This window comes from Boleophthalmus pectinirostris, unplaced genomic scaffold (genome assembly GCF_026225935.1).
Source record: "Boleophthalmus pectinirostris isolate CB_2022bp ecotype Guang Dong unplaced genomic scaffold, ASM2622593v1 HiC_scaffold_3, whole genome shotgun sequence".
In the NCBI taxonomy this organism is placed as follows: domain Eukaryota; kingdom Metazoa; phylum Chordata; class Actinopteri; order Gobiiformes; family Gobiidae; genus Boleophthalmus; species Boleophthalmus pectinirostris.
The window spans coordinates 42,429,947-42,455,791 of NW_026571299.1; the positions used below are offsets into that span (position 1 = coordinate 42,429,947).

At 37.7% G+C, this 25,845-nt stretch overlaps 1 protein-coding gene across 1 annotated transcript in view; it reads right to left on the reverse strand.

Moving 5' to 3' along the window:
* cntn3b (contactin 3b) overlaps nt 1-24,631 on the reverse strand; it is a 98,455-nt gene extending 73,824 nt beyond the window's left edge. Inside the window, exons 1-2 of the mRNA XM_020935816.2 lie at nt 24,556-24,631; nt 15,115-15,250 (exon numbers count right to left, since the gene is read on the reverse strand). Of these exons, the coding sequence (XP_020791475.1) occupies nt 15,115-15,250; nt 24,556-24,631 (212 nt within the window). The remainder of the gene's footprint in view (nt 1-15,114; nt 15,251-24,555) is intronic.
* Nucleotides 24,632-25,845: the final 1,214 nt, after the last annotated feature.

Genomic DNA, 25,845 nt, shown 5'->3' on the forward strand with positions numbered 1-25,845 from the left:
AAGACTCAGAAATCTTCACATAAGAAGTTTTGTCTGCTAAAAGAAAATAAAAATCCCAGACTTTACTGAACCGTATTAAAAATATTATTGACAGAAGAGGAAGAGACACGTCCACGCGACATGGTTTAGTCCTGTTTAATCCTGTTTTAGTCCTGGTTTAGATCTGGTTTAGATCTAGTTTAGTCCTGGTTTTAGTCCTGGTTTTAGTCCTGGTTTAGTCCTGGTTTTAGTCCTGGTTTAGACCTGGTTTTAGTCCTGGTTTAGACCTGGGTTCAGTCCTGGTTCAATCCTGAATTAGTCCTGGTTTAGACTTGGTTATAAAAAAAAAGAAAAAAAGAAAAAGAAAAAAAGAAGGGATATAGCCCAAAATGTAAAAACAGGAAAATACCGCCGTGTAATCCATTTATTTAAACAAAGTAACTGTAATCCAATTACCACTCACTGAAAAGGTAACTGTAACTGAGTACAGTTACTCATAATTTGTACTCTGATTACGTAACTCTGGTACATGTAATCCGTGACTCCCCAACACTGATTATACTTTGTATGTATAATTTTAGTTTTATCTGAATTAATGTTTATACAAATTTCAATCTTACTTAAGCCTTTTGCAATCAAAATAATGTATGAATTAATTTGAAAAAAAAAAAGAAAAGAAAAAAAAAAAAAAACAATCACCAAGAAAAATCAATTAACAAAATAATTGTGCAGCCCTAAACACAAAGGCTGGTGGTTTGATCCCAGCTCTAAATACTGTATTTCCATTCTGTCAGTGAGCAAATGCTTTAACCCCCCTGCATATGACTGGAGGGAATTAACAATGTATGAAATTGTAGGCCTGTCACGATAATTACTATATTGACTTATTGTTCAGTGTGTGACAGAACATTTTTGGGGGTTTGTTAATGCTTTTTTGAGTGTACATTTCCTTGGTTATTGTTTGGCAATATGAAAAGACTTGAGCCATAGAAGGCTGAATTCATTACTTCTATGAGTCATCACAGACACAAACGAAGTACTAACACTTCATTCTGCTGTATTGCAGCGCATAATTTTTTAACAATACTGTGGATTTGGAATAGTTTTTGTGGTTTAAATCTGCTCTTGGGTTATTGTGTCAGTGAGATAAATTAGTTCCAGTATTATTGTCTATAATTTTTTCAGCCATATATCCTGCTTCAAAATGTGTTATCGTGACATAGTAAGTAAGTTTTTATTTATATAGCACTTTTCACAGACATTTTCTGTCCCCAAAGACACTTTACACAGCATTATTCATTCACTCTATACCTGGTGATGGTAAGCTGCCCTTGGGCACACTGACAGAAGCACAGCTGCCATACCAATCAGCGCCATCGGTCCCTCCGACCATCACCATCACTCACACACCACTTCCATATTAGGCAATGTGGGTGAAGTGTCTTGCCTAAGGACACACAATGACTTGATTGTATTTAACTGACTTTGACTATCAACTGTTCTTGGAGACCTGGAGCATGTTTTGGGTTGATGGGGGAAACCAGAGCACCTGGAGGAAACCCATCCAGACACAGGGAGAAACATACAAACTCCACACAGAAAGGCCCAGGCGACCCGGGGATCCAGCCCAGAACCTCCTTGCTGTGAGGCATGCGTGCTAGCCACTCAGCCACCGTGCCGCTATAAAATTGTGATTTGATTTTTAACATTCAGAAAAGCACTGTGTACAATCCAATCTAAAATCCAGCCTTCTGCTTCTCTAAACCTAAACAAACCACACAACTCTATCCACTTCTCCCCAGTTCTTGTGCACCTTTACTTAATGTCTTTGCAGAGCCATACATCTACTGGAGCCCCATTATATGATAGGAGAGGCGACCCCTTGTGCTTTTTATTCCCCCTCTTCCCAATCACGCCTGTGCCCTTGATCCTAGGGTACAGCTGATTCATAGTAAACACGCTGACAGGTGTATTCATAAAACAGTGCTCGTAGCCCCGTGGTGCACTCCGCCTCCGTGCCGAACTATTTGTCATCCCAACTACTGTTATGGCTGCTGCTGTATTCGCTGTGTCACAGGGAGCATCATATACTGACTGATGAGGGCAAGAGATTCGTAGTACTTAACTGTGCACTATGTTACTTTTCTGGTGGAGGATATTGGTAGGCCTGTCATGATAACTAATGTTCAAGTGTAATGTGAATTGCTGAAGTAAATATAGACGATTAAGGGCAATATTGAAACCAAAACATAAAGCAGAATTATCCCTCAAAAACTACTTTAAAGGGCCCATACTGCACTATTTTCTGATCAGTGTTATAAAGTTGTTTCTGTGTTACAAACATACCTGGAGTTGTGTTTTGTTTGTTTTGTTAACTTGAAAACTACCGCTTCATGACATCACAAAGTGGAACAGAGCATTTTGAGTTTTGGAGATGTAAACAGACTAATAATGTAGGATTACTGAAACATGTGCGACTGAAACAAAAGACAACTCCAGGTTTTTTTGATGAGGTAACGACATTCTAGCGTGGCTTAAAGCTCAAAGACCCAATTTTGAGTAATTTAAAAAGACCTTAAAATGTACAAAATGATTTTTAAAAATGCATATATTAGCAATAAATAAATGTCAGAACGCAACACTTAAGTATATCTATTAGGCCCTGACCAATATGATTTTTTTGGACCTGATATGATACCGATAAAACGGGCTTTGGTGCCGATAGCTGATATAACAGCAGATACTGAGTGATGTAATATCTGTATCTAACGCTACATTCAAACTGCAGGGCTTAATGCTCAATTCGGATTTTTTCGGTGAAATCCAATATTTTTCTGCGAGGTTATTCACATTTCCAATTAAATGTGATTTGTATGTGATCTCCAGTGTGAACTTCAAACGCACCAAAAGTGTCCCGCATGCACATTGGAGGAACGCGACGATGTCACATGCAGCGAGCGTGCTCACTGTTTACAGAAGTCGCCTAAACGCTGGGCTTGTCTCTCAAAATACGGTCCAGTTCTTTGTAAAATGGACAGGTTACACGAACACGGCCGCTTTGTTTGAGTCTTTAACCTCCTTGTATTTGGCTCGCAGGCTCTTTATTTTTTTGTTGACATTGGATGCAGGACCCTCTGTAGTCGCACTCGGTCATTTCTTTAGCAATCATTTCAAAAACCGCCCGGTTTTGATAAGACCCGTCCAATTTGGCCTGAATACAGCGATCCCCCCGATATTAATTAACTCCCTAATCTTGCTTTCCCTTCATTGACGAGACTCCAAGCCTGACGTGTAGGTGGGATGAATGTGACCTGACCGTTCAGACTGAAGTCGAGTGTCAAAATATCGGATATGGTCCCGGTCAAGCAGAAGTAAACAACAAGGCCAAAAATTCAAGTTAATGCATCTGATATAAAAATGTATTGAACAGATACATATGTACTCTAGTTTATGAAACTGTTGACCTTTTTTCTGTACCATTTTTGGTTCTAAAGTTCCATATGTTTTAAACAGACCATGTATGAAACATGGAACAAAAATGACTTCCCAAATTTCAAAGACCTGCAAATCATGTAAATAAATGGATGTATTTAATCATATCTTGTGTTATTCCATCTTTGAACTGTTGATGAAGGTACATGATTTATTTATTTTTTTTATGTATTTAAAATGATAAAAATTAGCTTGGAAGGACTGACATATTTTATAGAAATAGTTTCCTTTCATTTTGAAGTAATATTAAAGTATTCAGAAGAAAAAAGTTGACAAATGATGTAAAATCATGCACCTTCTACTCGCTTGCACAATTTTCCCTCCGTTACTTTTCCCTCCGTTACCAAAAAGTAAGAGGTTTTTCAACCTAATCTTGTACCATATGGTAGAAAACTATATGAAGCAAATATTCAAACCAGTTTGTTAAGGATATGGAAGTGAGAACCACTAGTTATTCACTGTTTGGATTTATTGCCCAAAAAGTGCTGCATATTTCATTCCCTCCGTTACCGACATGAGTTTTAAAATTTTTTGTCAACAACTTGAAAGAATATCACAGGTTTAACTTTACCCTGTTGGAGTGTAACTCTTTCCTACATTCTGATACTTTACTTATTTCAATAGTCCCTCTAGTTTCTGAATAAGAGACATTTGAATGTCAAAAATCTGCCCGTTTCCCTCCGTTACCACTTGACTGGACCCATATGTATCAGTTTTAGGAGCACATATCCAAGTGTCCTGGGTCACATTTGAAAAAAATTGGATCTGTGTCGTTCAGACTGTCATTAAAAGATCAGATACAAGAGTATAGGTGCCAAAAATATCAGATTTAGGTCACTTCAGGCTGCAGTCTGTACATAGCCTAAGTTCACAATTTAACTTTCCTTAGCTCATGATAAATATTGACCCATAAAAATGACTGTTCCATCTATCATGTACTGAATGATAAGTCGATATAGTATTTTTCGTGACAGGCCTAGATATTGGTCAAGATAGTCCATAATTTCATATCAGAAAAAATACCAGCAATATGATATGGCCGAGCCCTAGCAGCAGATGGAATGTTAACCAATGGTGAATTAATTACTGTGGTCCATTTTATTCATTCATTTTAAAGCAAGTTTTTTTTTTTTTTTTTTCTACTTACAGCTACACCAAAGACAGAATTAATCATGGCAGCCAGAATGTAATATACTCTAGCCTGGCATGTCTAATTACACAAACTGTTCATTTGTGTGTCCCAAGCCAAGCCTGCACACTGCATTGAAAGTCAGAGTCAGACATTCAGAAAGAGTCTCATTTACAGCTAATTTCAGTGTTCACATTAACCAGTGTAAAAAATAACTTGGTAGTAGCTTTGCATGCAAATGTCTTTATTTTTCCTGGGAAAGTCAAAGTCAGTCAGTGTCGTAAAAAGTGATGCAACACCAAAAGGACAAGTACATAAACAAGCCCATCTATTTTAAAACTAACCTAAATTAGTTTGATTGGGGTGTACGATGAGAAACCAGTAGGCTACTTTCAAACAGGCTGCTAATTCTGCTGCAGCCCATATGGAAAAGTTATAGACAAATCATACACCATTTGAACATATTTTATCTGAATCTTAAAAGATTTGTATATGACAGTGAAAACAGTTATAAGATCTTTGGTAAATATGTGCAGCATGAAACATATAAAACTATGTAAGGCAAGGCAAGGCAAGTTTATTTGTACAGCACAATTCGTACACAAAGTAATTCAAAGTGCTTTACAGAATAAGAAATACATTAAAATCATAATAAAAACAAATCAAAACATAAATAATCATGAAGATTAAAATTTAAAAAGAGAGACATAAATTGGAGAGAAGAGTGCGGAATGAAAACCTTTCAGTTATTTGCACAGTTAAACAGAAATGTTTAGAGTCTGGATTTAAACAGCGTCACAGAAGAGTCTGTCTCACATGTTCAGACTGTTCCAGGTTTTAGCTGCATGAACCTGAAACTCTGACTCCCCTTGTTTAGTCGTGACTCTGGGCACCAGCAGGAGGCCGGTCCCTGAGCTCCTCAGAGTGTGAGATGTTCATATGACACTAACATGTCACAGATGGACTTTGGTGCTCGGCCATGGAGACACTTGTACAAACAGAGCTGCTTTAAAGTCTCTTCTCTGAGGCACAGGAGCCAGTGCAGAGACCTGAGCACAGGACTTATGTGCTCGTACTTCCTAGTTCAAGTAAGGACCCGAGCTGCAGCGTTCTGGATGTTCTGGATGTTCTGGATGTTCTGCAGCGTCTCACAGCTCGTTTGGAGAGACCAGTGAGCAGAACATTACAGTATCTAACCTCCTGGAGACAAACGCATGGATAAGTTTCTCCAAGTCTGATTTAGACAGTAAACCTTTGATTTTTGCTATGTTTTTTAGATGGTAAAAGGCTGCAGATGTTATTGATTTGATGTGGCTGTTAAAGTTCAAGTCTGAGTCCATTATTACCCCTAGATTTCTTGCCTGATTTGAAGGTTTTAGAGAGAGAGACTGGAGGTGACTGCTGACACTGTCCCTTTGTTTCTGTGGACCAAACACTATGACTTCAGTCTTGTCAGAGTTTAGCTGGAGAAAGTTGTTTTGCATCCACACACTGATCTGTTGGATGCAATGACCAAGTGAGTCTCCACTGGTCCATAGTCTCCTGCTGCCAGAGAGACGTAGATCTGAGTGTCGTCTGCATAATTGTGGTAGGACACATTATTGCTGCTTATTAACTGGCCTAATGGCAGCATGTAGAGATTGAACAACAGGGGGCCCAGGATTGACCCCTGAGGCACCCCACAGGTCAGGGCCATGTGATCTGAGACACAGTTTCCAATTTCAACAAAATACTTCCTGTCTTCTAGATTGGACTTGAACCAGTTTAGTACAGTACCAGAGATGCCCACCCAGTCCTCTAGTCTCTGTAAGAGGATCCATGATCGACAGTGTCAAAAGCAGCACTCAGATCTAACAGGATCAAGACTGAGACTTTGCCTGCATCAGTGTTCAGGCGGATGTCATTTGTCACCTTGATAAGAGCAGTCGCAGTGCTGTGGAGGCTCTAAAACCTGACTGGAAAACATCAAAGGAGTTGTTCATTTGGAGAAAGTTCGTAAGATGTTGGTAAACAGCTTTTTCAAGGACTTTGCCAAAAACTGCAGATTTGAGATGGGTCAGAAATTGTTCAGTACTGGGGCACCAAGACTGCTCTTCTTTAGGAGAGGCAAGAGCTGAATATGACACTGATCCCACACACAATATCCTCACAAGTGTTGGACAAAGGTCATGTGTTGTGTGTGTATGAGAGTGAGAAAGAAAATTATCACAGTGTGTGTGTGTGTTTGCGTGTGTTTGTGTGTGTGTGTTTTATATGTGTGTGTGTGCATGTTTGTGTGTGTGCGTGTGTGTGTGTTTAGCAGCATGTGTGTAAATACAATAATACAAATATTGCATTACAACCTTAAAAAACATAAGACACACACTCTTCCACTGACATCACAGTGAACAAACATCAGGCTGTGAAAAGATTTTTACTCTGCAAAATCCTGTAGCTGCTTTCCTTGTTGCCTCTTTAAGGAACCATTTACTTGTGGAAGACCAAGGTTCTTGTAACTGTCCTCAGCATCTGCTATTGTTCCCTCTATAACTAGTAGCTTGTTTGCTCAACTGGTGAGTCACTGGACTTTCACATGGGAGACCTGGCTTCAAATCCTCCTTCTGACTCAGATTTTGTTTTTTGTTTTGTTTTTTTAACTACAACATATAATTAAAGAATACAAACATTACATGGAACATATAAAGAAAATGTAGTTTATCATGCACATTAACTGTAAATGTCATGCAAAATGTTCACTTTATCTTTACTAGTTTTTCATAATATAGTTGTATGAGAAAAATGTAAAAGGGGGCGACTTTCAGGAGAAAACCACACATGACACATATTAACCTTATATAAAGATTTACTACAAAGACACTGGTAAATTCTTATATTTTGTTTTGTTTTGTTTTTCCATATGGGAGCTGCTTCTTGTTGGATTGTCACAAGAAAATCATATAACAATATCAAATACTATAGTAGAGCAAGGATCACTACTAAAAAAAGGCACATTCATAGGACATAAATGAACCTTTCCTGAATAGCTTTAGAATGATCTTGATTGATCAGAACAAATATAAAACCACACAGATACACCCATCAACGACTACAGAACAGACCTGGACAACTGAGGGATTATACAGATATAAGGAAGTAAATAAAGAGTGTTTTTAATTATCTTCAGAATTGGTATCAGAATTGGTATCTAGTATTGAGTCTGTTCCTTTGCATTATAATCAAGTTTGAAATTTTAGTGTAGTGACAAGACTAGTTTCTTGTCTTATATTTTATGTACATATTAGGAGAGTGCCATGTTTCTATTTGCGTCCGTCTTTCTGCATTGACCTGATAACCTGTGTTGTTTACAGAGGTGACAATGGTAGCTTGTTAGCATTCGACTCTTATCTCAGTGTTATTTTTCGTAGCGACAACAAGCTGGATTCATTTTCCAAAAGAAATTGCCCTTCAATTTAAATGCACAGTTGGACTGACAATGTTGGCCCTTAGACTGTGTAGCTGAACTATTTACAGCTCTCCATCAGAACTAATTTTCCTCACAGAAAGAGTGAAACGACTACTGCGTGTTGCCACATCTATTGCAATGCCTAAAATAAAACTCCACGGATGTTTTAAAAGTTAAATATGTATCAGCATGAAATGTTTAAAAGGGCATACAAGGCAACATGTAACTATGTTCTAACTTTGCTCCCTTAATGACAGCTTTTTCAAAGTTGTATGTTGGTAGGCCTGTAACGATAACAAATTTTGCAGGACGATTAATTGACCGAGAATTTATTGAACGATAATATTAATATAAACGATAATATTGACATTTTGAGACCAATTTCAACTATTATAAAGACCATGGAATAAAAATGCAAATACATCCTCTCAATGATCAATAAACCTTGACTTTCTAAAGAACATTTAACACAGAAACTGTAAGACAAACAAAAACAATAGGCCTAAATAAAAGAGACTTAACACAGGACTAGTCTAATGTGTCTGGCTCACAGAGAGGACTTGTTCACAAAAATGCACTTGAATAAACCATTGCTGAACCAAACATGACCAAAGCAATAAATAAAATGGATTATTAAGTCTCTGTAACAAAATTGTCCTTAAAAGTGATTTTAGTCACTGACTTACATTGGAATATTGTGTCTCGTCTCTCGTCATTTTGGTCTTGAAGTGTTCGTATGAACCTGCGACACAGGATGCTGTTTCTCTATGAGGGAGCCTCTGTCCTGTCTGGTGTCGTGTCGGTTCGGTTTCGGGATTTCGGGTTCTCCCAGACACTAGGCTAGTTGCTAGTTCTGTCGCTCGGGTTTGGGTTTATGTCGGCTCTTGGGGTTTGAGACATTTCTTCTCGTCATTTGCGCACTCGCTGCATTTGACGTACGTGGCTGTTGATACATGTCCTGCTCACCAGTGTTGATTCGGCATCGTGACTTGTTTTGGAGGACTTGTTTTTGCGAGGAAAACAAACAAGCTGCAACTAGAATTTATCATGGCTGGAAAAGTTATCGAGCTCGTTAGAAGTTATCGTACGATTAATCGATTTGTTGATTATCGTTACAGGCCTAATTTTGATTGATTCATGCATGTTGGATCAACACTGTATTGTCCTGCATTTGAGAGCTGAGTGATCACAAAACATCTGCGTTCACCTACCCCCTATCCCTATTTGCTGGTATATTCTCCGGCCTTCATCAAAAACATACCTGGAGTTTTGTTTTGTTTCGTTCACACTTGCTATATACATGTTTAGGCTGGGTTCTTCCCTCAAACTACAATGTCATGTGGTAATACAGGAAGTGCTCCACTGTGTTTTTAAGCTCAGTACACCTTCACTTGAATCATTTGGATCATTTCAACCATTTCCATTCTCCACAAAATAAAATGTAAAAGGTGACCGTTAACTTGAAAGCTACCACATGACAACACAGGATGGAAGGGAGCATTTTGAGTTTTGGACGGTTGCACAAATATGTGTTAATGAAGGAGGTAACGGCATTATGACATGGCTTGAAGCTCACAAGAGGAAGTTCTGCGTAATATAAGACCTTTAAAATCCAGATTACAAGGGTGATTCATTCAACCAACCCACTTAAACCAAAAAAAAAAAAAAAAAAAAGATTAGTCACCGTAGACTGTATATATAAATGGACAGCGCTAAACTGCTAGCTGTTCCAAAGTTCACATGCAGGCGCTTCAGGCTCATACTGCCCCTGACTCGCATTGATGTACACTTGAATAATATGGGTCCTGTCTGTAACTGCTGCAGTGAGCCTTGTCATTTTGGTTTTAACCCTTTGGTATTCACCCGCTCTACATGATCCTGGTGTTTTATTTTTGCGGTTTTGTCCGTTAAAAAAATCCTATTCCGATGTAACCTCTCTCCAAATTCACTCCTGTAACCGTTCCCATCGCGAGCTGCATTTGAGTGGAGCCGAACACTATGGGTGACATCACACTCGTTTAGTCCACTTCTTTATACAGTCTATGCTAGTCACACAAGAGGATATTTTTACCAGATTCATACCACTGTATTATTATTCAACTTAACATTATTAACATCCAACAACTGGCACACTTGATTGCTATCAAAGCCCTCATCCTACTTCCTCCCTGCACCAATCTCAACTTGCAAATGAAAAACAATAGTGGATAGAAGTGGAAATGAGAGCACAAATGCACACCTTTTTAGTCTGAAGTGATTCTCTTGCCTTTGTAAAGGTTTTATGCTCCACAATAAGGTGAGATTGATGTTTAAAGCTGTCACCAGGGGAGGATGCAGGTTCATTACAGCTGCCAAGTGCTAAAGAAAGAGGCAGAACCATACACTTTAAGAGCCCACAAAACAAAAGAGCACTGGGAAATGCTAATGTGGGTCTATGTGTCTGCACAACTGTGAAATTGAATCAAAGTGAGAGGGTATTATTGTAGCCTTCTGAGATCCCTGGGTAAAATACATGTTTTATGCAGTGTGGTACAGGTAATATCTGGACAACACAAAAAATAGAATAGAATAGAATAGTTAAAAATGTAGATCTTTTGAAAAGTTTGATAGGCGGAGTTGTCCTTTAATCGAAGGACAATAAAGAAATAATGAGATTGAGAATGTAAAATGGGCACAAGGTTCTTGCATAATCCATTCCAACTGGATAACCCAAATAACTGATAACAATGTTTTTAGTCAGATCTATAAAAAACAATTCTGCAATCTCCATTAAAGACGTTAACTGGAAATGTATCATTAAAAAAAAAAAGCATTATAATTCCATACCAAGGCACTTTCTGTTTCCTTTATAAACTGTAAAATGAGTTGATTGTGTGACACTCTTTGTCACATTCATACTCTGGTTGACAAAGGAAATGATGATGTGTGTTGTCATAGTAGCAGAATTAGTTTTAGTTTATTGTGTGTGCCTTGATGTGAACTTGTTGTAGTCTCTTGCTGTAATATTAGCCACCTGGTTTTGGCAGGGTGTCCTGCACCTGCTCATCTCCATGGAGATGGCATGTCAATGAGTATATGGCATTAAATTAGAATCTTGCATGTATTAAATTGTGGGTGTTTTTATTGCTCAAGAATACCATGATTTGCATTTTTATTGTGAGTGGGCTCGCCTTTCAATAGTTCTGCAACATGGCCGCTTGGTGTGGTGAAGCCTGCTTGTCTCCATGCAAATAAATATGTTTAATGCCATAATGTAGAACATTCTAGGGACAGGCCTCTTCTGTGACGCTGTTTAAATCCAGGCTCAAAACATTTCTGTTTGACTGTGCATATGACTGAAAGGTTTTCATTCTGCACTCTTCTCTCTAATTTATGTCTCTCTTTTTTTATTTTTATTTTAATCTTTATGATTATTTATGTTTTTGTGGGTTATTGTGCTATACAAATAAACTTGCCTTGCCTTAACTAGGCAAAATAATATATTTATGAAGACAAGCAGATGGCAGACCCTTCACCTTCACCTGAAAAGTTACATAGTGTTCCTTAAACTATTCAACATCATAAAACTACTAATATTAAAAAATGTAAATAACTGAGACTATTCCAACAGATTACAACAATTTCTAATTATAAAGGTGATTCCCAAACAAAGGATGTGCCCATATTAAAGCTGCATTGTGTAACTTTTTCTGGTGGAGGGACCGACAAAGAGAGATATGATTGTTTTGTCTGGAGTGTTTCACAGTATGGACCCCCGCCTTGACTACGTCCCTCTGCGCCCAGCCCCCCACCCCCCAATTTCTGCGGGAAACACTGAAACCTGTCCACCTTCATGACCAAGACCAAACCAGCCCAAGTGACCGGTCAGATCTGTGGAGAGGCAACCCCGTTCACCATGAGAATGTGAGAATGAGAGTATTTTTGAGCATTAAAACCACCTGCAATTGAATAAATGTTATGTAGAGCTTAGGCCTGTAACGATAACAAATTTTGCAGGACAATTAATTGACCAAGAATTTATTGCGATAAACGATAATATTGACATTTTGAGACCAATTTCAACTAATATAATGACCATGGAATAAAAATGCAAATGCATCCTTTTAAAGATCAATAAACTTGACTTTCTAAAGAACATTTAACACAGGAACTGTAAGACAAACAAAAACAATAGGCCTAAATAAAAGAGACTTAACACAGGACTAGTCTAATGTGTCTGGCTCACAACGAGGACTTGTTCACAAAAATGTACCTGAATAAACCACTGTAGAACCAAATACAACCAAAGCAATAAATAAAATGGATCATTAAGTCTCTGTAACAAAATGTTTAGTCATTTTAGTCACTCTCTCTGTGGCTGCTGCTGTGAGCCTCGTCCTTTTGGTCATTTAAATGTTCGTATGAACCCGTGACACAGGATGTTATTCCACTACGAGGGAGCCTCTGTCCTGTCTGGTGTCGTGTCAGTTCGGTTTTCGGGATTTCAGGTTCTCCCGGGGGCGGGGCTAGTTCTGTTGCTCGGGTTTGGGTTTATCGGCTGTTGGGGTTTGGGACATTTCTTCGTCGTTTGGGTTTCGCTCACTGTATTTGACGCATGTGGCTGTTGAGACGTGTCCCCCTCACCAGTGTTGATTCAGCATCGTGACTTGTTTTGGGGATGAACGGAGATGAACAGTTTTGTCACTCTGATAGCGGCGCTAGCTTGTGTTGATAGCGCACCGCACAAACAGCGGCAGAAAGCGCACAGACTATGCGCGCATCCACTGTGCTGATAAACACACACGCACGTTGATTAAAGTGTCATTCCGCTTGTTAAACGAGAGGAGTCAGAGTGATAGAAGCCTTCTAACATTCAGTCTCTTTGAGAGCGAGAAAGAGCGAGAGAGAGAGCGAGGAAAACAAACAAGCTGCAAATAGAAAAAAATTATATATATTAAAAAATATTTAAAAATTCTGGCTGGAAAAGTTATCGAGCCCGTTAAAAATTATCGTACGATTAATCGATTTATTGATTATCGTTACAGGCCTAGTAGAGCTGAACATTCCAAGCAGCGTAATGCCATATCCATAGAAACAAGCAGGTGACAGACCCCAACCAAAAAGTCACATAGTGCACTTTTAACATTAGACCATCAATGTAAAGAGGTTTGACTGTCCTGTCTAAAATCAATGTTATTTCTAGATGACCTGTAACGTGAGCAAAGCCAACACTGATGGTCCACTCACTCACTGTATGAAATGTGATTGTTGTGATAGCATGTTTCACTTGAGTAGATAATGAGAGCATGCTCCTGTACTGTTTCATAACACCGGGGCTCACTCAGCTGTGGCTCATTTTTCAGACAACAGCCCCCGCCCAGCCTCTATCACAGATGTTCTGCTCTCCACAGACCCGACATGCGGAGTGCTCAGGTGCAGCTGCTCTGAGGAGACAAACAGAGAAAAGCCCAGACCGCCCACTGCAGAGGCTGGAGTGTGTCTCAGTGCGCATTAAAGGAGATGTAAGCATTTAAAGCTATGCCACTCACAAGGTTACATCTCTGCCTCTGCTGGCTGCGCATCAACTAACCCCAGTGCTGAGCCAGGTCTGGAACACTATCTATCACAGAATACGAGCACGCTGTTATTTTCTGATACACAAAACAGTGATTAAAGAAGGTCCACAATAGGGATCTACGCAATTAATCACAATTGAAACTAAATTGCAGTTTGAACCGTAGCAATTATCAAATCGAAAAGGCTGCAATTATTTAGGGATTGAAACATCTTCAGCCGACAACAAATTATCCAGTCTTTTTATGGAAAAAAAGAACAGGAAAAAATGAAAGAAACCTCGTAACCCTGTGGTTTAGACCTTCAGTCTTTAATTTCAGTCTTCTCTCCGATGTTGATGTGGTCCAGAGTATGTTTAAAAAGTTCACACTGAATTGAATGTTTTGAATGCAGTCTTAACTTTTTTTTATTTTTTTGCACATGTGGGCGGCAGTAGCTCAGTTGGTAGGGCGTTCCTCCACTGGTCTGAAGGTGTGATTCCAGATGAATGCTGTTGCGTGTCCTTGGGCAAGACACTTAACCCACCTCGCCCTGAGTGTCTGTGTACACTGGTGTGTGAATGTGTGTGTGAATGGGTGAGTGGTTTCTTATTGTAAAGCGCTTTGAGTGCCTTGAAGGTGGAAAAGCGCTATAGAAAAATGTGACTATTTACCATAAAAAATCTCTACATTAATGCAGTTTTTTAAATGTAAAATATGTAAAATATATTTTAGATTCACGTCAATGTTGTCTCTAAACAGATTTTTACTTTTTAAACATATAATACAAACATTATCACAATTGTAATAATCACACTTTGCTTTTTTTTCAAAACTGTCCTAATGAATATTAGTAGACAGATCAAGCCTAGCTGAGACTACACCTTTATATACATTTTCTTCACTCTCAAGGTTACAGCCCGCCTGCCTCTGCTCTGCTTGCTTATATCTCCTAACCATGGTGCTGACCCAGCTCCGAAACACAATCTACCAAGCACGCTGCCATTTTCAGACTTGCCCCGCTCAGGGAATAACAAGAAGATATCAAAGGATCTGCAGTGCAAATGAGCCACTCCAATCTTCCCCTCGCTCCTAATGATTTCTTAATCCTTGCAGCATATTATAAATCACCGGCTTTAGCTGCACACTGGCTTAAATCTTATCATTAATAAAGCTAACCCCGCTCACATCGGAGTGAATTGTCATTTTCATCAGGCACAACGACGGCGACAGCGGCTTTTGGCCCACTGACTCCATACCTCATATCTAATGGCAAACTCAGATAAGCTTTTTCAATTAAGAATGGATGCTCAATTAAGCACTTTGAAGCCAAGTCTTTTGCTGGATAGCCCCTAATCGCTCACTTATGTCCAGAAAACTTCACCGAATTAATGGCCTTCAGCTCTATTGGAAAACGCTTTGATTTCCACGGTGACAACAATGGGGTTTCACAAGGAGTTACGGCCAGACAGATGAAGAAGCGTTGTGGACACCTCAGTGAAGTGTGAAAAGACCAGCTATACTTTGATGCGGCGCTTTACCTGTAGTGTGGAGGAGGGCTGCCTTCTGCCTGACATGTGACTGTGGCCTGGCGGTTGGGCGAGTTGATTGGTAAAATGAGGTCACTCGGCTCGGTCGTCCATCTTGGCCCCTGAAAGATGACATCCTCTGTGCAGGCTGGAAAAGAAGAGGAAGAAAAGTATACGGTAGAACAAGGCAGACAAATGCGTCTCTTTGACCTAAAGGAGAAAATACTAGAGCAATGCAACAACAGCCCCAGCAGCGCATGGACCAGCACTTTATCTTACTCAACAGTGGCAACTTTCTGGCACTCAGTTGATATTAGTTTTTCACAAGTATATAAAGGCTGTCTTCTGAGCCCACTACTATTTCATCCCCACAAACACACACGGACGCACATATCTATTTTGTTCTCACTCTGTGCTGCTTTGTCCAGAAAGATGTTGTGCAGTAAAACAGTAGGCCACATGTAAAAATTGAATAACATGCATATCAAGTAGGACTAATAAAACTGGAGTAAATGTGGAAATTCAAACACATCTTGCTGCAATATTGGTAGATGAATAACTAAGGAGTTTCACAATAACTATGGCATTGGTTATAAATTACAGATGAACAATATTACTCTAAATATATACTAGGGCTGGGTATCATTAAGAAGTTGCCAATACGATACATACCTCGATACATAGGCCACGGTACGATACATATCTTGATACACTGCACTTTCAATTCAATATATTTCAAATCGATTTGATACGGTTCAATAAAAAATAATGTCTAAATTATGGCTGTGACACTAAAAGTCTTTTTTAAACCACTTCTTGTGCAAAGTGAATATGAAACACAAACATTTTAATCATCAAAAAAGTGAATATGTCAAATGTGTCGCATAAACGAGTTTCCTTCCTCTAAACAAGCAGCAAAATAATTTCGTAAAATATACCAAAAAAATGCTCTTGGCGATATATCGATACAGCAGCCCACGATATCGATACTGTGTCATCATATTAAGAGACACGATATATTGATATTTCAATATTTTGGCACACCCTTAATATATACTCAATTTATTGTATACGTTTTCTTTTTTGCTATGATTTATTGCAGTAAATTTTGCTAGAGGGAGTTAAAATGCATGTGACAAATTATTATGATTCTCTCATTTTGACTTAATTTGATGAGATTATAACTATTGAAAATATAAATTATAGTTTTATACCATTCAGGAAGTTATTTGTGAATTTGATACATTGAAAAATATGTTGAAAATTACAGGAAGTAGACAGTTCTCAAAGATGTTGATGACCTTGACACTCATCACTTTTTTTCTGATACTTTAAACATTAATTAAACCAAATAAAGTTGTTTTTTTATGCTTGTATTTGTTAGATCATAATTTCTGTGTACACTAGAGGAGTCTTGCAAGAAACAGTTGTATTTCCGAGTGTGATGTCACAGTTTTTAAACAGGAAGTAAAATTTTAAACCTAATAAATGGCCAAAAGTGGAAAATGGAGTGTGAGTGTTTTTGCAAAAATCTCAAACATAATGACCTCAACTGTGTTTTAGTAAAATGAGTAATCTAACTGTGATGGGCACTTTATGAAAATCATTTACTCACATTATCCTTGCAGTATCAACAACATTAAACATTAAGTCGCCTTAAATGTTTGTGTGACTGTTGAACGCAATATTTTCTACAGTTGTAGCTTTATATTGCATGTGAAAACATATTATGGTGACCTAGCCTCCAAGAATAAGGAGAGAAATGTGTTGATAGGATACAAAGGACAGTGGCACTCCACAAATGCTGGTTTATTTGCTATTATTATACTTGAGTAAATCCCACTTTGTAAGGCATTAGGCGCTCACTTCTTTGTAAGGACTTTTACTGTGCACGGCTGCATTTTCAGGAGACACTTGAAACAGAGAGAGAAACACAACACTGGCCACGGTGGCACTTAAGCGTGGTTATTTCAGCCTCGGTGTAATGTTTGACCAATCAATTTATCATCATGACATACCTCATACTGTGCAATATATATACATATTTATATATATATATATATATATATATATATATATATATATATATATATATATATATATATATATATATATATATATATATATACTTGGCCTGTCATGATAATTACTATATTGACTTATCATTAAATATATGAAAGCTGGAACTAAATTTTTTTGGGTCAATATTTATTCTTTTTACTTTTTCTTTGCACTACCAGGAAGATTTGGGTTATTTTTTGGTTATATGATAAGATTTAAGATGTAAAAGTTTGCATCAATAACTTCTATGACGGTAACACTTTATAATAACTACACCTTATTTAGCGTTAATAAAGCATGAACAAAGGCTTAATTAATAATGAACAAAGGCTTAATTAATAATGATTCACACTTAGTAACTACTTAATTACTACCTGAATTAGCACTTGCACTTAATTTTCCTGTGCTGCTCATAATTATTTCATACTTAATTACTCATGAACTAACCATTTGAGCATTTATTAATGATTAGTAAACTATGAGAGAATGATTTACTAATAATACAATGCAATGATCATTCAGGCAGCTGTTATCTGTTAGTTAAGTCTTGTTAAGTAAGTTAAGTGAAGACGAATTATGATTTATTAAGCATTTACTAAGCATGAATCATTGTTAATTAGTCTTTGTTCATTGTTAATTAAGTCTTTATTCATGCTTTATTAAGGCTAAATAAGGTGTGGTTATTATAAAGTGTTACCTCTATGACTCATTACAGATACAAACTAAGTCCTAAGGTGTTTCATTCTGCTATTTCTTTATTGCAGCTCATGTTTTTTTGTCAATATTGTACACTTAGAATAGTTTTTGAGGTTTAAATCTGCTCTCGGGCGAGTAGATTAGTTTCATTATTAACGTTTATGTCTATATTTACTTCAGCGTTATATCAAACTTCAAAATAAGTTATCGTGACAGGTGTAACATTCGCTTCTCTAGTCCAGTGCAACAATGCTGAAAAATGAAAAAGCTGAAAATATGATATTCCTGTATTCCTTTGCAAATGGGCTGAGGTAATTTTACACATGCATCTCAAATATTGATTGACCTCAGAAAGTCAAGGACCTTAATTAATCCCTGAGATTTCCTCGATCACCAGCCTTACAAGAACAACAACCGTTTTTGCAGTATTTAAAAGGTAATATATGAATTATGTTCACAGCAACACTAAATATACAGTATACAATCCTTCCTCTAAGTTTGCATTTGACAAAACAAATCATGCGTTTGTCTGATTGGTTAATCCGCCTGTCACTCCGTTGGAAACGTTTTTGTAGAGTATTGTAAAAGCGCAGCTGGTCGGAAAACTATTACTTTACATCAGTCACTTTTTTTCTCTTTTAAATTTGATAGATTTAAAAAGCTGATGTAAATATATAACTTTTGTGACATTGTACACAAAGAGAGACTCTAAAGCGCTTTTCATCTGCAAACTGCTAAACAGGACAGAAGAAGAACACAATCTGGAGCTAAATGAAGGCAGAAACAGACGGACAAAAAGGTGTAATTACAGTAATCCTACAGCTAACACGCAGGCAGCATGTGGCTAACATGAGGGACTACAAATAATTATATGTTAGGAGGCCATACAACAAGTTTACAAGCACACTAAAATGATTTCCTTATTCCTAAACCAGAGGGGTTTTGATGCTAAAAGGAAAGGCTGAAAAACAAAGAAGTAAAAGCATGTTTAATTTTTGGTGTTTTTATTACTTGTGTTTTGATTTAGATTATTTTATTTTTTTTTTATATTTCAGCTAAGAAACAACAATATATATATCTAACACTGAGGATAAATGAAGTATGGCAGTTGCATTTGCAAACACTAAGATCGAAAGCCTGCAAGTGAGCACGACTCTCAAAAGTCATTGTGGAGTTAAATGATTTCAAACAGTCTCAAGTTGATCCATTGTTAAACCTACGTTAAGCAGTTTTTAAAGTATTATAAAGGTCATATATTAAGCAAAATGAACTCATGTGAGCTTTAAGCCATGTTAGAATGCTGTTACCTCATCTAAAACATACCTGGAGTTGTGTTTTGTTTCATTCACACATATTTAAGTAACCCTTTATTATTAGTCTGTCTACGTCTTGAATGTTCAAAACGCTCTGTTCCACTTTGCAATGTCATTTAGTAATACCTACCTTTAACCTTTAGTTCAGTAAAGTTCAAATGTTCAAATGGTCTTAGTGAAGGTGTATGGAGATTTAAAAGGGTTTGTGTGAATAAAACAAACACAATGTCTGGTATGTTTTTGATAAGGAAACATCATAACTTGGATCAGAAAACAGCGTAATACAGACCCTTTAATACTTGACCTCCTTCACCCAAAAAATGTGAAATTAGATGAAAGAGGTTTTACTAACTACATGATTAAGTCACTTTTCAGTGCTTCATTTATTTTAGGAGTCACACCAGGAAACCACCTGGGTTTGACCCTTCGTGTCACAGTCCTTGCAATTTATCCTGACAGGCACCTCTTGTATTGAGTTTTTGCTCAAACCGCTAACATTTGACAAAGCAAGGCATATTTTCTCGCATCTGATAGTGGCATCAAAACATTGCTTCACCAAATGCTGCTCTAAATTGTTAATAGCCCCAGTTTTTGAGAACATTTACCTCCTTTGGCTGCAAAATGTCATGAACAGAATAAACAAATGAATAAAAAGAATTCTTGTCCAAGTGTATCCATAAAGCACCACCACAACTAACAAATAGTTTAAATGAACCAGTAAACACACTTGGACAACATAACTCTCTCTAATGTGACTTCTTGACAATGATGCACTGTCTCAAACCATCTTAAAGATCCTATATTTTGACTATAAACTGACTCTTGTGAGCTTTACATCATGTTATAATGTTGTACATCATCAGAAACATACCCTATTTACCCTCTGGATTATAAGGTGCACTGTCATTGTCATCTATTTTCAAACTTTTTTCACATATAAACCACACCAGACTATAAGTCGTATTAAACGAAACACAACAGTTAGATGGATCAGTGGGACTTTGTCTGACGCATTCACAGTGACTCTGGGCTTTGTTCAATTGTGGCACATAGAGAGGGTGACGTGTTTTTCACTGCGCGGTCGCTGTCTGCTCCGTGTGTGTTTACTGAAGTCGTGCTGGGACACCCGAGTGGATTCGTGTATGGTGCGCTCTGGATTGAGGGGCGCTCAGTCGTTTTTTTGATGGGGTTGGAGGCTTTTGAGCGCACCCTATAGTGCGGAAAATACGGTACTTGGAGTTGTGTAGGCATGGGTTTGTGTGTTAAACATGTGGGCCCGGTCAAGCAGACGTAAACAACAAGGCCAAAAATTCAAGTTAATGCATCTGTTATAAAAATGTATTCAACAGATACATATGTACTCTAGTTTATGAAATATGTGTTGACCTTTTTTCTATACCATTTTTGGTTCTAAAGTTCCATACGTTTTAAACAGACCATGTATGAAACATGGAACAAAAATTATTTCCCAAATTTCAAAGACCTGCAAATCATGTCAATAAATGGATGTATTTCATCATATCTTGTGTTATTCCATCTTTGAACTGTTGATGAAGGGACAGGATTTTTCAAAAAATAAAGTATTTAAAATGATAAAAATTTGCTTGGAAGGACTGACATACTTTATAAAAAAAAAAATCATGACTCAAAAAGTAAGAGGTTTTTCAACCTAATCTTGTACCATATGGTAGAAAACTATATGAAGCAAATATTCAAACCAGTTTGTTAAGGATATGGAAGTGAGAACCACTAGTTATCACTGTTTGGATTTATTGCCCAAAAAGTGCTGCATATTTCATTCCCTCCGTTACCGACATGAGTTTTTTAATTTTTTGTCAACAACTTGAAAGAATATCACAGGTTTAACTTGACCCTGTTGGAGTGTAACTCTTTCCTACATTCCGATACTTTACTTATTTCAATAGTCCCTCTAGTTTCTGAATAAGAGACATTTGAATGTCAAAAATCTGCCCCTGTTTCCCTCCGTTACCACTTGACCAGACCCATGTGTGAATAAAACAAAACACAACTCCAGGTATGTATGTAATGACATATACAGACTGACACAGAACATAGATTAGAAAACGACATAATCTGGGCCCTTTAACCTTCCTCATCTGCTCATGATTGCAGTCCGCTATAGTGATTGTCAAGTGTTTTAAAGAGCACAATCACAATGCTTTACTAGCAGCCAGTCCTTTTAGCTGTTAAAAACAAAACGCCCTTCCAACACTTCGCTTGTCCGTGTGTGGAAGGTGAACCTGCTTGGGCGCCGTTCCACCGTGTACAGAGATGTCAATTACCCACGAGTCACTTTGAATAACAATAATGGGATTTACAATGTCATTTGAACTAGGCTTAACAATTGTTTGAAGAGTCTGTGTTTTGTCTTGGTCCCGTCCCAAAGCAGCCACAACAAAGGCAGGTGGGGTAAGATGGCTGGGAAATTGAGCTAAAATATGAGATAGGATTCAATGCTTGCACTCGGATAAGGATCAGAACTGGATATAAGGTGGAATGGGATGGGACTAGAAGCCATCCCTGACAGCAGTGACTGAATATATAAGGGGGCAGAGATCTCCGAAGGACGGAGACGCAATCAGTGCAACCTTTGTGGTCAACATGGATGGACCGTTGCTGTGATTTGGACGCGGAGCTGTGGACTCTGGATTTCACAGAGGGCTTACCGTGAATGAGATTCTATTTTTAACCTATAACCTACAGTAAGAGATAGCGGCAACAGCAATCACCTCGCCATTACAAAACCACTGTGGACTAGACAGTGTAAAAAAACCTGGATGCTTTCTTTCTTATTTTATCACTGCTAAATTGATGTAATTAGCGAACCGTGAAGGATTATTAACAATTTCATTTGCACATAATAAAAGGCAATCTAATACCTCTAAAAAATATCCATTGGAGGTTGTAGCCGAAGACAATTACTTTGTCTGATTGTGTTGAGTGGTTGTGGCAAGCGCAATTCCTTGTTAAAATAATTTGAAAATATATTACAAATTGAAATATAATATAATCAAATAGATTTTAATTAAATAGACTCACTGGCTTTTCCACTACTAGCTTTTAAAATGTGGTAAACAGTAGAACCATGTTTTCTGGTCTTTTGTTGTAATGAAATAGGAATAGTCTTTGCAACTTGTATTAACATTTTTGTTTGTTAAAATAGTTTGTTTGTTTGTTTGCAATATTTTCTGATCTGTTATAATGTTGTTTGCTCATCACCACTGTTGAGCAAGTGACTTTAAAACTGTAATGTGTTATTTATGACTTATTACTGTCATTTCAAAGTAATTTGTTACATTACAATATTACTGCATTTAAAATGTAAGACATTGCATTACTATTGCATTACTTTAAGTTACTCTCACCAAAATAACTGCAAAGATGCTGAACTTTTGTGCTGTATATGGACTGAACCAGGACTAAACCAGAACTGAACCAGAACTAAAACAGGACTAAACCAGAACTAAACCAGGACTAAACCAGAACTGAACTAGGACTAAAACAGGACTCACTGTCAGGACGGGCTCGAAGGAGACTGCAGGAGAAAGAACCAGCTTTGCTCTGCACCTCATGGAGGTAAGAGCGTCTGTCGCCCAATCGCGCTTTATGGACACCCTGCTGCGGGCGCTCGTGGTCCTGATTTCAGCAACTATTTGCGGGTACAAGACCCGGTGCAAGACTCTGCTACAGCACGTAACTTCTACCTTCCTTCAACGTGTCCAGAAGTCCAACTTTTTGTGTGATGGTTACATTGTCCTCTGTCTTTTGGGTGTGAGCGCAGGAGCCTTTGTCAGTGCAGAACGTTTCGTCGATGTTGTGGATTTTGTCAGGGAGAAAACTTACAAACATACAGCACTTCAGAATCACACTGCTACAGATTGAACATTTATTTAAATTTGGCAGCTGAACACATTCTGTACTGTACAGGAGACAGGAATCCTTAGCCGATCAGGACGCAGCGGGAGGAACGCAATACGTGTTCATACACTAAAAACAAAAGGCATGCAAAATTGCACAAAAAAAATCAGCGAAACAGCAAGACCGTGAAAGGTGAAAGCGCGTTAGAGCGAGGGACGACTGTAAACCAGGTCTAAACCAGAACTGACCCAGGTCTAAACCAGGTCTAAACAGTGTAGAGTTCTGTGTTGGTCCTTTCACCCGCGGTCACCTGAAGGTCTATCCGACCGTGTCTCCGGCGTTTCACCGCTGCTGATATTGCAGTGATTTTAGCAAATTTCTATGAAGAAAAACCCACCACTTCAATCCAGGTTAAATGCAATTCAATCCCTGTAATGCCTTACATTACTGCGTTACAGTAATTGGTTACTTTTATAACGCGTTACTCCCAACACTGCTCATCACCAACATACCTGGAGTTGTGTTTTGTTTCATTCACGCAAATTTAACACAAAAATTACTGCATATTTAGGTTCTTCTCTCAAACAAGAACTACATTGTGTTCCATTGTGTTTCATTTAGAATTTCAGCACTGGAATGGCCAATCTCTACTGAACTAAAGGTAAAAATGTGTTGTTAACTTAAATACTACCTTTTCATAAACATTTATTTATTATTGTTATTTCATGACATCACAAGATGGAACAGAGCTTGTGAAACAGAGACAGCCTAATAAAACATTTTACTCAGACATGTGTGAATGAAACAAAACACAACACCATGTGTGTATGTTTTTGGGGAGGTAACAACATTATACCATGGTTTAAAGCTCACAAAAGTCAATTTTGCGTAATATAGACTTTTTAAACTGACATTAGAAACCATGTTTAATATTTTATTGCAAGCTTCCAATAAAACTACATGACTTGCATTCAACAAAGATAAGAGTACCTTTAAAGTGGTATGTGTCACCTCATTAAAGCATCATTCCACATATGTCTCCTCTTAACTAGATTGATATACAGCTTGTACGCACTATACCAACCTTAATGAACGCACAAGGGCATATTTGAAATCACTATTATGTTAAAACATGCAGCAACAAACTCTCAGCATTCAACAATCTGACTCTGGAATATCGTTCTGTTGACGTTGAGAGGCAAATGAAGAGCTTATATTTAAATCGGGGCTTATGAGTTTCTCCCTTATTAAGAGAACAGCCATTTGATAACATAAAGGCAAAGGTTATAGTCACATCCATTTTGTGCATTTGTGTGCTTCCTGTTTATATTAAAAAGTTCCAGTTTTACCCCCAGAGGCTTCACATCCAAGCCCCCTACTTTGTACTGTATATGCATAAGAGCATTAGACAATTCCTGCATGTCAATATCCATATTAGTATTCAACACAGTATTAGCAGAAATTGTGTTAACACTGAACACTACACTGGAATCAGATTTCTTACCTGCAAGGCATCCGGTGATTGATAGCAGAACAATTTGTTTCCATGGTAACATCATCTTTAGTTGCCAAGGGCTCATGGACTCTCCTCCAACTGCGTGCAAATGGAAGTCTCTCCCTCGAATTCAATCTAAATGGAAAGTAATTAAAATATGACATTTTGATCCAAATGCGACAAGAATTTGACAACATAAAACATGATTAGGATGCCAGGCGCACATAATTGGACACTATTATTTTGGAGGTACTGTAAATGAAGTGAGAGCGGAGAGGGAGCAAGGAAGCGAATGGCAACAGACGTGCCGAAAACCTGGGGATGCGATTCAGGCAGCAATGATATTTTCAGGTGGAACAGGAGAAGAAACAGCTGTTAAACCAGTGTGCCTGTTTGTCTAGCGAACTAACAAGCTCAAATATGCAGCCCACAAGCAAACTAAAGAACACAGTGGTGGAGATCTGAATGTTTTTGTTTTGTTTTTTTTTCTTCAGTGTGCTAGTGGTGAGCGCTGCAGCCTAGCCAAAAATGTACATCAAGGTCAAGTTAGATCTTGGTATGGTGTTTAGGCAGGAAATTTGCAGAGATGTTTTTCGGTAACACTTTATAATAACTACACCTTATTTAGCCTTAATAAAGCATGAACAAAGGCTTAATTAATAATGAACAAAGACTTAATTAATAATGATTCATGCTTAGTAACTACTTAGTGACTACTTAATTACTACCTTAATTAGCACTTAATTTGCCTGTGCTGTAAATAGTTACTCATAATTATTTCATACTTAATTACTCATGGACTAACCATTTGAGCATTTATTAATCATTAGTAAACTATGAGAGAATGATTTACTAACAATACAATGCAATGATCATTCAGGCAGCTGTTATCTGTTAGTTAAGACTTTTTGAGAGCTTTTCTAAAGTGAAGACGAATTATCATTTATTAAGCATTTACTAAGCGTGAATCATTATTAATTAAGTCTTTGTTCATTATTAATTAAGTCTTTGTTCATGCTTTATTAAGGCTAAATAAGGTGTAGTTATTATAAAGTGTTACCTCTATGACTCATTACAGATACAAACTAAGTCCTAAGGTGTTTCATTAATTGTGCTGTGCTAGCTCCACACTGCCAGCTCAGTCCTTCTTATCTTGGCCTGTATCATCAGAGGTGTAATACTCCCTACAACAAAAGCCAAACTAGACGGAACTAATTATGATTTTATACCTTTGTTCAATAAGTGAAACTGAAGCCATATCAACTCATTTTTGAATTTTCTTGTGGAATGCACAGCTGT